The sequence below is a fragment of the Engystomops pustulosus genome, chromosome 3, assembly GCF_040894005.1.
Source record: "Engystomops pustulosus chromosome 3, aEngPut4.maternal, whole genome shotgun sequence".
Classification (NCBI taxonomy): domain Eukaryota; kingdom Metazoa; phylum Chordata; class Amphibia; order Anura; family Leptodactylidae; genus Engystomops; species Engystomops pustulosus.
In genome coordinates this window covers 93,009,728-93,024,748 of record NC_092413.1, presented here as the reverse complement: position 1 = coordinate 93,024,748, position 15,021 = coordinate 93,009,728, and the positions used below count along the sequence as shown (strand labels likewise).

The following is a 15,021-nucleotide window of genomic DNA, read 5'->3' as shown; positions in this document are numbered from 1 at the left end:
ACAGCCGTTTATTGCAGTCTGGGACTAAAGTTTAGTAAATTACCAGCATCCAGAGAGCTTCACCAGAGGGCAGAGGTCATTTTGCAACTAGGGGTTGCCTGTAAGTCAGGGACATGGAGCTGCTGAAGGTAACCTATAACAATGTAGTTCTGTACAGAGATGTCACAAGGGTGGAGATTATTTGTATGCAGTGTTGAATGTTTAAGATTAGAGAAAGATAAGAAAAATACACAACCATTGTCTTTTTTCACACAACCCCTTTAATATCAGGTCTGTAAATAAAATACAGACAAAACTATGCAAGAAAAGATCCACCAGTTCCAGGAATATTTTTCATGAATCTATTACAGTTGCATAAATCATGTGTTCAAAGCAAACGTTATCACAAAATAAAAATAACCAATTCACAATCTTCACCATACAACCATGGCAGACACACTGGTTAAACAGAAACACTTAAAAGCTGATTCTTAAAAATTGTGGTTGTTACACAGCGTTCACATTTATCAGTCTCTTCCACAGTCTTCTTGCCATAGGTGTTCTCCACATACCAATGTTAGATTCTTTAAAACAAAACTCTATTTGTTGATCAGGAAATTAATTAAAATAGAGTTTATACTGGATGACTAGTGAAATGTGGAAGTATTGGTCTTCTCCAGATGCATTACTCCTGTGAATGAAGGAAAAGTTATAATGTTCTGTCAGAACAAAGGTTGTAACTTTGTAAACTATAACAATAAAATATCACAACCATAGAGGAAAAAAAAACAAATTTTTCACACTTCGAATAAAAAAATAGGCCAAAGTGACACCAAAAACAATATTCTCTTTGCATTTAACAGTGGCGCCTTAACATGATGTGACCAAACTACAATAGGGCATTTTTAAATAAGCAAAATGTGCCCGAAAAGCGTTATACATCCAGAACCTGTGTTTAAAGGAAATCTAGCAGTTGTACCCAGGCAGAGAGCTGTGTAATAAGAACTTTGTGTATGTTGTAAGCAGTGACAGAACTGTGAAGTTATAATCCATCTCTGCAGCTCTTGCCAGGGCTCTGTTTGGGACTTTCAACCTGAAGAGCTTTCTGCTCTCTGCACTGTACTGCTTCACAGCCCCTCCCCTCTGCTCAGCTCCTCACAGTCATTTGTATAATTAGAATTTTTTTTTTTTCATAAAAATGAGGGAGTAAGCAGCTAAAAGAAGAGCAGATTTTAAGTAATTGGTTTACAATCCTTCATCCTGCTGTTAGATTTTCTTCAAACAGAAGAGGGGGAGACTGTGGAACAGATCATTTCAAAGAGCAAGGTACAGAACACTTGCAGGAGCTGCTTTTCACAGCGAATTTACTACACACAGAGAAAGGTATGGTTCCACAGTTATCTACTTGGGTTATATATGACACAGTCAGCAGTTTTTTTATGGTCAAAACAGATGATGGATTCCCTTTAACACTTTCTGAGGCTCATATGACAGAGAGAAGGGATTAAGGGGTCAATAAATACAGTTATCATCAGTATGAGATAAGTTTGATGCACTTTCAGACGATTTTATCTATAATGGATGTACTGTAGCTACTATATTGTGGATGGAGCGGTCTGTCTCCAGCTCCATCTGAAGTGTGAACAAAATACCATGCAGTAGTTATGAAATAAATAATGTCTACCTTTTCATCTTTACGTCTGTCATCCATTGCTTCATCTTCCTCTTCTAGAAGACCATCTCCTTGATACTTGTCATGCGTCCACTTTGGACTGCTCCCAGACTTTTTAAAGGGAAACCTTCCTCTTCCGCGCTGAAAGTTGCCTCGTCCCCTGGCTCTCCTTGCCCAGTAGTCTACTCCATCATCTCTATCATCATGCTAGACAAAAATATATTGTTATGTTCAGTTTAAAGGCAAATCTATCATTGTTTTACATAACACCGCTATCTATCAAAATTCATCACCAACAGCTTGGTTCACCGAGTTGTTTAGGACCTGAAAAGATCCTTATGGTAGTCCTGTTGAATGGCATTGGTCACACAATAACAACCGGTAACTATGAGACCCCCTATAATAACTAGTGAATGGTTTCCTCAGAGATTAAAGGGTATACAAAGCTGCAAGCAGTATTAGGTAGCTGCCCCATAGCACCGGGGAGAAATTTAAATTACAGAGATCTTATAACACAGCAGTGTGAATACATCCTCCTAGTGCTCAAAGTCCAGCTAAGATCTTGGAATATAAATGCATTTTTCACAGTCCACACATAATGGTATGGTTACACAGGTTGCTACCCAACACTCACTGCTGCTTTGTATGACCAAACTGCAGCTAGACTCCCTTGAAGGGAAACAACCCTATTCAGGCAGCAAGAAACTTCTCTGCCAGCAATCTATTATTAATAGTGCACAGTGCTCTTATTATTAGCAGGCCAGATTGCCCCCTACAGTGCCATCCAAAAAATGTCCTACTGAAAAAAAAAAGTTTTGGTTCAAGGATTATTATTGTGCACTGATGAAGAAGAAAGGAGTCCTGTAACGTAATAGAAGAAATAATGCAGACAACTTTCCCCAGTTAGTAAGTGAAGATACCTCATGCCACTATGTGCTTGTCTGAAGCAAATTTACAAAGTACAACAGCAAAGGAGGAAGGTTGTCAATGTTCCTGCTGACAGTCTTTCCCTAAGACTTTTCTTATTATTGATGGCCTACAGCTTATGCTAGGCAATTCACATGTATACTGCTGTATAGCACTTCCATGTGAAAGGGCAGTATGGAAACTGGTCACCCAAGTATCTAGGGGGACAGGGGAATCAAGCTCCCTAGAGAGAAAACTGAGCCTAAAACCTCAGAAATTAACAAAAATATAAAAACATGCATTAAAAAAAGACAACTCCACTTACTACTCTTCTCTTCCATATATTCACTGAGATACCAGCTGTGGACACACTTAATCTGATCAATATGTGTGGTATAGTGGGCAGTTTGTTCATGCAAATGTAAAACCTTGAACACCCACCAGGAAGTATTTCTTGCTTTTAGGAGTATATTCTGGATCCCACTCCTCCTCTTTAGATCGCTTTTGAAAAGTTGGTGCTGTATTCACAGGAGCAGTACTTGTTCCAGCAAACACTCCTCGAGCACGGCCTCTGCCTCTAATTCGGAACTGCTAAACAATTGGTTTAATTGGTGAAGTGTTCCTTATGAACATGGCAAAGATGATAATGTGGTCAGTTTACTTGTGTATGATAGAAACTGGTTGCAAAAAGTATGGCCATATTTCACATGTCTCAGCATTCATTGACCAAGGCATACAAAGACATTGTGATCAGTTGTGGGTCATACTTAACCTTAGCTCCTGTAAATAAAAGTCAAATGTGAAGCACTCATGAAATAAACCAAAAACACATATTAGTAGAGTGCAAGCAACCTAGAACATTGTAACGCATGTCAAACCACTACTACAGAGATCAGAAGGCATTCTAAAAGACAGGTCATGTCATAAACAGGCTTTAGCCAACATATAGATAAAGGGTCCAGTGCTGACAAACACTGCCTTTCATTGCTAGATGTGGCAGAACCAGCTATAGTTTGAGTCTATGGCAAACAAAATGATGGCCTCATCCTCTGTGTCTTGGCTTTAGCAGAATAATAGCAGACGATTGTGGCATATAATATGGGTGCTATAATCTTTCTCCATTTGCCTTTTACCTTACAAATCTGATCTCATAGTTTTAAATGGGGATCAGTTTTTCCCTGAAAATGTATAAAATAATCAGTCTGTGACCATCAGAAATTGCAATGAATGAAGGTGAAAGAAGAGTTGGGTGACCAGTGGGACCGTAAACCTGAACAGACTAGAAGTGGTGTCTCTCTCCAGCACCAAAAAGATTAAAGGGAAAGTTACAGCGTTTAAAAAAGCTGCTAAACGTCCCCTAAGAAGTTACTTTGGCGTGTTCCATCCTAGGGTAACAAAACTTTTAAAATAACCGGTCAGGTTGTTGACTACCTTCGTTACATGCAGTTACATGTCTTATAATAAATATATCTACTACTACTCACTGAACAATTTCTTAACACTTACAAATGTGCCCCTGGGCCTACTGATGCCTGGAAAACCGGAATATTCTTTTGGCTCCATCGGGCCTTTGAATTCCTCATCTCTGCTTTCCTTCTTATTGTCCTTCTCGTCATCAGACAGAGACGGTGATGGCTCATGATCTTTTCTTCTTTTGCTATATAAAACAAAAGCCACACATAACACACAAAAAGAACTTTTATGAAAGAAAAAAAAAAGACACCACCACATATACAAAGAAGACAAACATCAAAATCAGTAATCTTATGCGAGTCCATTTTGGTTCTTATGGGAATTCTGGCAGATATCAACCCAAAAACATCTGGAATATAGAATATGTCTATTTTGACTATTTCACCTCAGTTATGGATTTCTATTCACTTGATGATCATAAAGTATCTTGCAGTTTGGAGAATATAGTCTAGAAGAAGGAATTTAACCCCTTAATGACCGCCCTATCGGGATTCTACGGCGGTCATTAAGGGTACTTCTTCTGACGCGACGCCTTTCTACGGCGGCGCGTCAGAAGAAGATTTTGGGACACCGGGTCTCGCTGGTGCCGGTGTCGGGCTGTGATATCACAGCCCAGACCCGGCACTAACAACCGGGATCGGAAAAACTCCGATCCCGGGTGTTTAACCCCTCACACGCCGCGGTCAAGCATGACCGCGGCGTGTAAGCGTGTCCCACGTGGATCGGACCCCCCCGGTGTGCTTACCGGGGGATCCGATCCCTCCTGCAGCTGCCCCGGGTCCGGCGAGTGACCCGAGGCTTCCGGCTTCTCTTCTCGCCGGGTCCTGCCTTCCTGGCAGGACCCGGCTGTATGTAACTGAGCATGCGCGGCATGCTCAGTTACTTACACTTTACACAGCAATACAAGTGTATTGCAGTGTAAAGGCTTGAACAAGTGATCGGATGATCACTTGTTCAAGCCAAAGGAAGGAAAATGTAAAAAAGTAAAAAAAAAAAATTAAATAATTTTATAATAATAAATAAAGAAATAAAATAAAAGTCCCAAAATCTCCCCAGTTACACATATAAGGCAAATAAAGTATATAAAACACAAAAACATAAAAAAACGTACATATTTGGTATCACCGCGTCCGTATTAATCTGTACAATAAATCTAAATCAATATTGAACCCGCTCGGTGAACGACGTAAAAAAAAAACACAAAAAACTTCCCGTAATATACAATTTTTCATCAAACACCATCACAAAATATGTTCTAAAAAGTGATCAAAAAAAGCTAAGTTCCCTAATATGATACGAATGAATAGAACAACTCTTTTCGCAAAAAATAAGCCCTCAACCAGATCTGACAACAGAAAAATACAGAAGTTATGGCCCTGAAAAGTTATCAATAGTAAAAACAATGCGATTTTCTCCAATATTGGTTTTGCTCAGTAAAATTGAGCAAAGATGAGCAAAACTATATAAATGAGGTATCACCGCAATCGTAGTGAACCAGAGAATAAAGATAAAATATTATTTTTACGTTATGGTGAGCGGGGGGAAAAAAAGGGCTAAAAATCCAAAATAAAAATTGATGATTTTGTTTGTGTCCCCCTTGAAATAGTTAATAAAATCTCATGAATAAGCTATAGACCCCCCAAAATGAATTATCTATACATTGTATCTCATCTCGTAAATAATAAGCCCTCATATGTTTACATTACCAAAAAAAAAAAAAATTTATAGCTTGTACAATGTAACAATAAAAATCTGCTGTACATGTCGCTGCTTTGATCCTATGCCTGGCCGTGCGCCCATACAGCAGGACACCACCACATATGAGGTATCTCTACACTCGGGAGAAATTGGGCATCAACATTGCAGAGCGTTTCATCATTTTATGTATTATGAAACTGTCAGTTTTGGCCTAAATTAATGTATTTTCCAAAAAAATTTAAAAGTTTCTAAATCGCAGGTCCATATTGTTTTAACCCATGTGAAACACTTAAAGGGTTAATAGACTCAATAGAAGTTGTTTTACACACGTTGAGGGGTGAAGTTTCTATAATGGGGTAATTTATGGGGTTTAATTATTATTTAGGCCTTTCAAAGTCACTTGGAAGCTGAGTTGTCCCTCAAAATGTGAGTTTTGGCAATTTTCATGAAAATGAGAAAAATCGCACCTAAAGTTCTGCACCTCATAACATCCTGGAAAAATGACAGGACGCATAAAATATCATCCCAACATAAAGCAGACATTCCGTAAATGTTAATTTTCAAGCTTTTTGGGTAGTTTTACTTCCTGTCTGGATAGCAGAACATTTCAAACTTGGAAAATGAAGAATTTTTACAAACTTTTGCCAAATTTTCACTTTTTTTCAGAACAAAACGCAAAACTTATCACTTAAATTATACAACTAACATGAAGTACAATGTATCACGAGAAAACATTCTCAAAATCACCTGTATATATTAAAGCGTTCCGAAGTTATAACCAATTATCGGGAGACATGTCAGATTTGAAAAATCGAGTCTGGTCATTGAGCAGAAAACTAGTGTCGGTGATAAGGGGTTAAAAACACAAAACCAGGTGTGGATAACACAGAGCAGGAACCTGTGAAGGACAGGTGATTAAATTTTTTTCAATTTACTTCTGGCCACGAGGCCACATTCATTCGACCATTTTGGGGACGTTTAAACAGCCACATAGACGCCCGGCCACGGTAACGCGCTGTCGGCGCCAAAAAATAGAGCAGGCTTCATTTTCGGCTGCAAGAACGGCCGTGCAGCGCTGTTTCCTATGTAGAGGGGATTGGTGAGCAGTGCTCATCCCTCCTCTACAGCGCACGGCTGTGTGCTCAGGCCGGGTGAACCCACGGCAGTGTAAAAGCATCCTTAGATGAGTGGACTGCATGCACTTATTGTCACGCAGGATATAATATGAGGTTGTCCATCTGGACTAATTCCATGCCAGGTCTTACAAGACATAGAACTGAGCAGGAAATGGGGCAGGGTTTAGTTAATGAGCTGGTCCACAGCATAACTCTACAGGCTCACTTCTTGCCACTCTCAGCCAACTTGGTGGCTTAAGGGAAACCTACCATCAAAAGTAGATCTGATAGTAGATTCCACCTGCCTGCCTCTGTCCTAATCTGTAATTTAATAATCCTGGAACCTAACTTGATAGAAAACTTTATTTTAGTAATATATAAATTAACTGCAGAGGCTCCTGGGGCATGTACTGACCAGGCACCGGGAGCGAAGGCTACTCCACCCCCAGTAGCCTCTGCAGTTAATTAACATATTACGAAAATAAAGTTTTCTAACAAGTTAGGTTAGTGTCCAGGATTATTAAATTACAGATTAGGGCAGAGGAATCTACCATCAAGTCTACTTCTGAGAGTAGCAACCTGTGAAAGTGATGTCCCTGGTGACACATTCCCTTTAACTGAAAGGACCCAGAACCAATTTCTTGTTAATTTAATCATTTTATTATTTGGAACCTTTTAAATAAAACCCCACACTGGTCTCTATGTTATTCCAGCAAGGCTGTTCATGTCAGGCTCAGTAGAGATCACTGTTCAGCTAGATCCATCCTTGTGTAGTGATATACAATATTGTGAGCAGTTCTCTCCTATTAGGCTTTCCAACGCTCTTGAATGTCTAACATGGGCTATAAGAAGCTGGTAAAATAGACCAAAAGTTGCCTTATAGATATGTCCTAACGTTCGCTCTAAGTTATAATCTCCACAGAGTGTCCACTGAGATATAAAATGGCCGTACTTCTGTCACACTGCTCTGACAGGAAAGAGGAAGTACAATATTCTACACAGACACAGGGGAAGACCAGATGCTATCATACACCCTCTATTAATGTTCGTGTTTATACTAGAGGGAAAAGTGATATATTATAACATCCCAGCTTCTTAATATCGGTAGTAAATGCAGCCTGGAGCTGGGGAGCTACTGACTGCTAAACTGTATGTAGCTTATTATATATATTTCAGGCAAAGGGAGAATGCCCACAGCAATGAGACTCTTGTGACAGGATGCAGTGCTTTTTTTTTTTTTTTTTTTAAAAAGGTACATCCGCCCAACATTCTTTTCCATTAACCACTCCTATCAACATTACTAGAAATTTTGGTAAAATATAGGAGAAAAGGTTGTGGTGGTCAAGAATCTAATCAATCTAAATTCTACCAAAATAATATTGAGGATGACATTGCAATACTTCATACATTCCCGAGTGATCAAACTAAATGATTGCAGCCAACACTAGGGGGAGCTCTGTGTAGAGAAATTAATACAGCAACCATTGACCTCACTGTAGTGGTGCTACTCCTATGGTAGGAAGCAGACAAGATCAGCTGTCTGAATACATGGTAGGTACACCAATGGCATCTAGGCATTATTTCCATTCTAGAACCTGAAAGGTTTACTACAGGAAATTATATTTATGACTTTATTATATTTATGACAATTCCTTGTCAGGAATTTTCAGTGGACAGAGGAACTAAGCAGCAGGGGATCAGTGAGGGCCAAGTAGACCTATTTTAAAGAAAGTTCTATTTTGATGGACAAACACTTTAATATTCTTATTAATAGAGGATTGCTGCTGATCCAGAGAATTCATGGGATGACGTCCCTTTAGATTTTTTCACTACATATCAACATTCTCATATCTGAAACAGAATGTATATAGCATTTAAAACAGTCTATTTAGCACTTGCAAAAATATATCCATGGCCTACATACTGAGAAAATCCAAAAAGCAATATATATTCTGTATACATCTATATACAAAATGTAAAAGGAAGACAACTTGCTTCTACTCATTGCCCATTTTTTGCATATATAAAATATCTTTGAAGTGGCAAAAAAAATGGAACAACTTTAAAAAAAAAAAAAAAAAAAAAAAAGGACCTAAAAAATAATAACCACCTGACCTAACAACAGTGGAGTCATAGCTAAACCGGAAATAAAAATGTAAAACTAATCACCACAAGGAACATGAACAGTATACAGACAAACAACAAATAGCATGCTACTGCATTAAACTGTCTCAAATGTAACAGAAACATATCCCAAATATGTATGTCTCCAGGCATTAACTGCACACAGTGGTGTGAATTCTTGGTCACTTCAAGATTCTTCAATTAAAATACAATTGTTTTTGCTTCATTGACTTGAAGAGTTAACAGCACTCAGTGATTTGATCAAATTGCGGTGTCATGAGTGGAAAAAGTGGAATCAAGCAGAAAGAACCAAAGTTCTTACACAAACGGGTTCTAGAAATGCACTGCACTGAAGTCCAACTTCCTGATGTTGCCTGGACAATAGGACACAATAATTTGTCATTTTTTTCAGTTAGCTTGCTATTCCAAAGTTTTTGTCCTCATCCACCATTAGTCGTGTAAAAGACAAATACATTTTTGCTGTAAAACAAACAATTGTGATTGTTTACGTTAAACCAATATTTGAGACAATGGATTCATAAAGCATTCACAGCTTGTTACTAGCTGGATTTACATTCTGCTTACTTGTCATCTTTGAACACTTTCATTTCCTTGTGCTCTTTCAGTGCCTTTTCCCTCTTGCGGGAATCACTAGATTCTCGGGAACACTTTGAGTCCCCACGTTCTTTACTGCGCTCTTTCCTGCGGCGGTCTGTTTCAGCTCGCAAATCAACTGAACTACCCTTTACTTTCTTTTCTATCTGTAAAAACAGTAGTACAGTTTTATATAACCCTGCAAGTCTAAAAAAAACAAGAGGAAACTTAAAGAAGACAAGTCGTGAAGTTGTGTTCTGTAATGTTATTAAGTACCGTATATACTCGTGTATAAGCCGAGTTTTTCAGCACAAAAAATGTGCTGAAAAACGTCCCCTCGGCTTATACACGAGTCTATTATAAAAAAAATTACCCAGTTAAAAAAAAAAAAACTTAAATACTCACCCTCCGACATCAGCGTGGCTTACCGATGTCAGCGCGTCCCGTCTTCTTTCTTCTCCGCGGCTCCTCTTCTCTCTTCTTTCTTCCGGCATTGACGTGGCCATGTTTTCTTCATGGCCGCGCATACTATGACGTCAGCAGCGGCCGCGTCATAGTATGCGCCTGCTAGAAGAAAAGATGGTCGCGTCCATGCCGGAAGAATGAAGAGAGAAGAGGAGCTGCGGAGAAGAAAGAAGACGGGACGTGCTGACATCGGGGAGCCGTGCTGACATCGGAGGGTGAGTATTTAAGTTTATTTTTTTAAGGTCCGTGGGGGCAGGCTGCTGTATACCACTAGGGGCTTGCTGTATACCACTAGGGGCTTGCTGTATACCACTAGGGGCTGTTAAATACTACATGGCGGCTGGCATGCTGTATACTACTGGGGGCTGACAGGCTGTATACTATTGGGGGGGGGGGTTGACCAATCCATTTCCCACCCTCGGCTTATACTCGAGTCAGTAGTTTTTCCCAGTTTTTGTTGGTAAAATTAGGGGTCTCGGCTTATACTCGAGTATATACGGTATTTATAGAATAACATAATATATACATGAATGTATATTAACCATGTAATTATGTATAGTATGTACTGGGAAATGAAAAAAAAAACTTAAATCATTGTGTCCTCAGGACCCCAAAACATTTTCCTATTTTTGTCTGTAGAGCTGTATAAAGGCTTTGCTTTTGTAGGAAGAGCTTTAGCTTTTACTAATAAGATAATAGGGGTGAATATAACCATTTGATCAATTTTTGTTACTTGGTTGTGGTGACCAGAACGGCTTTTACTGCATTTTTTGTACATTATGGTGCCACATATTATAGTAATAGTACTGCCATTCAGATGTGGTGACCAATTATGTCTGATTTTTTAAATGTAAAAGGGAAGTCTTAATACAGTGGCATCATATCCTGCAGCACTTTACAGTATACATTCCATGTAATAAAATAGAAGTGGACGTAATAGGAATTGCATGCTTATACAATATACCATAATATATTGTATTTTATACTGTGTTACTAGTCCTTTATTATAGACTGCAATAACAGACCTGGGGTCCCTTAGTATCACCGCGGCTGCTGTGATAACATTGTGGGGGGTGCCAATAAGAGAGAGAAGTGGCAAGATTACCTGTATTAAACACCTTTGGTTCCACAACCACAAACTGATAGCAACATCTAAGGGGATAACAGCTGCAATGGGTACCTTAACCAATTGCAGTCTATACTGGTGGGTATCAGCTGTGTAACATTTCATAAAAATAAAACTGAAGAGAAAAGAGAAAAAATACCTTGGATGTATCTTCCTTCATGACAAAGGCCTTGTCTTCACTTTGCATATATGCATGTTTTCTCGGGATGTTGGGTGTTAAATCTATCCTCCTGGAACAGGTTAAGAGATGCAGTGAAACTAGAATCTAAACAATGTTCACCACCTATGGATACATTCCATGATGAGTGATGGACAGAAATAGGGCTGAATGCTGTTCTGTTTTTCCTGTTTTGGTAAAGCCCATTTGTATTTTATACTGAAAAACCCCAAAGCAACTTAAAGCATGATAAACTAGGGACACTTACTCATAGATCCAGGCACCGCGACTTTGGTAACCTTCTTACATTTGTTACCCATAGCAGAACATGTGTCACCCAAGCCCCTGCTCTCTCCCTCCTTCTGTTAATCTAGCAGCAGCAGGGGGATGAGAGCTCTGCTCATTGTAACAGCCTGTGAAACTACAGCACTGAGGGTCTCTGGTAACACCTCCAGGAGCCCCAGGAGTAGATTTTAGAAGAAATTAGGCCATGGATAAAAAAATATAAGAAACTGACCGCAGTCACGGTGCCTGGACCTATGAATAGGCGTCCCTGGTGTATTATGCTTGATTTTGATAATAGATTTCCTTTAATCCACAATTTAGTACTGATGCTTCTTATGGTAAACCATTGAAAATTAAGAGAGAAGGATCTACTCGGAGTGCAGTGTATGGCAAGCATCATAGCAGCTAAGCTATTCAGTCTGGGGTGAAAACAGGAGGACTGGCATGGAGAATGACAGCCTGGCACATATACCTGTGTATTTCCGGGCTCTTTGGACGCCTGGCATGCTCATCTGTGACTGTCTGATACTCGGCAAACCTCTCATTGAGGGTCTTTCCTTCACCCTTGAAATAATGCTCTGTTGGTTGTAGAGGAGAAAAACTGCCTCATTAGTTTAACTCCCTTTAAACACAAAGCCATAGACCTTAAAGTGGGACTTGCAGAATTTCAACAAATAATAAAAGGAATCCTAATAAAAGACAGAAAAGGGAGAATGTATTACATAAAAAAGGGATCCTTGCTCTTCCAAGGGATATTTGTCCATTATTCAGTTATTCCATATGATCTCCTAATGGCTTGTTACAATGCAGCATTAAAGCAGCTTTTAAGATAAACTGAACAGCTATTTCTCAATAACATCTGATATTATGTCTTAACTATTCCATTTGCGTCTGAACTTCTTATTCAGATAAACAGATCTCCACTGAAACATTACAAACATGCTCTGCAGACATACTCTCTTACCATGTGTTACCCACTTTTTGCAAACATACAATAAGTAAGTCAAAATGAATTAGAAAGAAAACTGTAGGATCTGACAACACTGAGCACAATGGGTCAGTTACCATGAAGACTTTTAGGTCTGCAAAGCTGAAGTAAAAGGAAAACAGTATGAAAGAACCCTTTAAAATGTGCTATGAAGATTGAGAAAGCAGCTCTGGAAAACTGTTTAAATTATACATTGATGTATGTTACTAATAGTAAGATTGTTTTAGCTCACTAAATTTAAAATTGTAAAATAGTGTAAAAAGATCCATCAAGTCAAAACTATACTGCTGCATTATTGATCCAGAGGAAGGCCAAACCATAAATGGTATGACCTTAAAGGGGTTATCCAGGTATACAAATTTACTTATGGCCGGGTTGGGGCGGGTTATTTAAAAATAACAAATGTGTACTTGCCTCCTCCGGTGCCGCTGATATCCCGTTTGATCCGTGCCCCTGTTTTTGTTTACAGGGCCCAGAAGCTGCACGCAGGGAGATTCCGGTCCGCGATGTGGCCGGCTCCTCCCATCCGTCCCTATCTCTCAGCGTTGTAAGCTCTGGGAGATGGTGTCGGATGGGAGCTTACTGTGTGCCCCTGTATACAAACTGGCGCACACATGAGACTGACCGCGGCGCGTACTTCAGCGACGCCGGAGGAGGTAAGTGGTAAGTACACGTTTATTGTTTTTAAATAACCCGCCCCAGCCATAAGTAAATTTGTACACCTGGATAACCCCTTTAATTTGCCCTCCCTTAGTAGGGTTCCAAATAAGAAAGTCAACATAAATCCTTGTATTTATATTATTGTATTATTATTATATTTGTGTGGATAGGGAATAATAATCCAACTTGGTACAACCAAGTCTTACTAAAAGCAAAGGAGAAGAACTGTGGGGAAGTTTAGTAAAAACATCTCACAGCACAGCAGTTTGAAGACATTCTCCCACTGTCCAGGTCTATCTACAAACCTGGAATATAAATGCACTTTTTCACCGTCCAGCTGCTACTAAGAACATACACAAAGGTATAATTACACAGATCTCAAGGGATGCCACCTAGCACAGTCTTGCAGCTTTGCATGGTCAAAAGTGCTTGTAAACTCCCTTTAAAATTTTACAAAGTATATTATATTTTTAATTTTAAATAAAGTGTGACATAAAAAAATGTTGTAGAAAGATCCTCAAGGGCAAAAACAAAAATCAGAATAAAACTGTAGTATAAAATATCATAGCAAGAAGTTTATATATTAGGGCAAGTATAAACAGTAAATAATTATAACCAAGGCTTATTGCTACATGCTGTGCTATTGTTGGTGCAAGGTTATGGAAAGTGCCCTAAATACAAACAAACAATCTCATAGTAGCAACAGATAAGTATGGTCAATTATTTAAAAATACAGTAATATCACCCAATATAGTAAGTCATTAATCAGTTTTTATTAAAGGAAAGCTACCATCAAAATCCTTCATGGTAAACCAGAAACACTCATAGATCCAGTTCCTGTGACTGTGGTAACCTTCATATATTTGTTATCTATTGCCTCCTTAGTTCTTAAATGTTCAAAATTATGCTAATGAGCCTGAGGGGCTACCCTAGCTCCTCTGATCTGGCTTTACAGACCGTTACACTGTCTAACCCTCCCTCTGCTTAATCAGCATTTGAATAGGGAGCACTTCCTGCTCGCTACACAAGCTTGGGTGAGACAGTGTAACAATCTGTGAAGCTACAACAGAGGAGCCCTTCTGGTTCATTAGCATAATTTTAATAGTTATCTATGAGCAAGTTTTCCTGGTTTATCATGCTTGACTTTGATGGCAGATTTCCTTTAAGTTCTATCACAACCTTAAAGGGAACCCGTCACCACTATTTTCACAAATACAGGTAGTGACAGGTTCCTATAGAGCTCTATTAAGTATCTGACACCCTGCTTGTTGCTAAAAAAATCTTCCCCTGAGATTCCCATATATTCAACTTTATAGTTTTATCTGGTAACTAAGCATGGCTACAGCGTGTCCAGGTGGGTGTGGCCTCCTCGGGCTGAATCCAGCAGCTTCTCTCCATCCCTATCTCTGTATGCTGCTATAATGTCATGTGACCAGGGTGACATCATCACAGGTCCTATAGCTTTTGTTGCATTAGGAACTGTACACTAAGCATATATGTCATGAAATCCCAGCATATTTTATCACATGAAATCACAGCAGCCTGCATGGAGAGGGGTAGAAGTCCATGGAGGCTGCTGTGATTGTTTTATGTGGTCAGATATGTACATGGGATACAGTTTTCATATTAAGTAGCTCAAGGACCTTTGATGATGTCACCCTGGTCACATGACATTAGGCCATGCCCCCGTGGACTCGCTCCAAAGCCGCATAGATACCAGGCAAGATTATAACTCTGATTTTATGGGGATCTGAGGAAAACTACTTTTAGCTACAAGCA

At 39.2% G+C, this 15,021-nt stretch overlaps 1 protein-coding gene across 6 annotated transcripts in view; it reads right to left on the bottom strand.

The window, feature by feature from the left end:
• Window positions 1-245: 245 nt before the first annotated feature.
• Window positions 246-15,021, bottom strand: part of BCLAF1 (BCL2 associated transcription factor 1) — a 32,730-nt gene continuing 17,954 nt past the window's right edge. For 3 of the 6 annotated variants that reach the window (XM_072141460.1, XM_072141459.1, XM_072141461.1), the window contains 7 exons: window positions 12,067-12,172; window positions 11,292-11,382; window positions 9,553-9,728; window positions 4,064-4,214; window positions 2,999-3,148; window positions 1,664-1,858; window positions 246-670 (listed from right to left, as the gene is read on the bottom strand). In XM_072141460.1, coding sequence (XP_071997561.1) covers window positions 665-670; window positions 1,664-1,858; window positions 2,999-3,148; window positions 4,064-4,214; window positions 9,553-9,728; window positions 11,292-11,382; window positions 12,067-12,172 — 875 coding nt within the window. In that variant the 3' untranslated portion in view covers window positions 246-664. Of the gene's footprint in view, window positions 671-1,663; window positions 1,859-2,998; window positions 3,149-4,063; window positions 4,215-9,289; window positions 9,448-9,552; window positions 9,729-11,291; window positions 11,383-12,066; window positions 12,173-15,021 lie in introns of those variants that run through there. The other 3 variants (XM_072141462.1, XM_072141463.1, XR_011854137.1) reach the window with 3 other exon arrangements.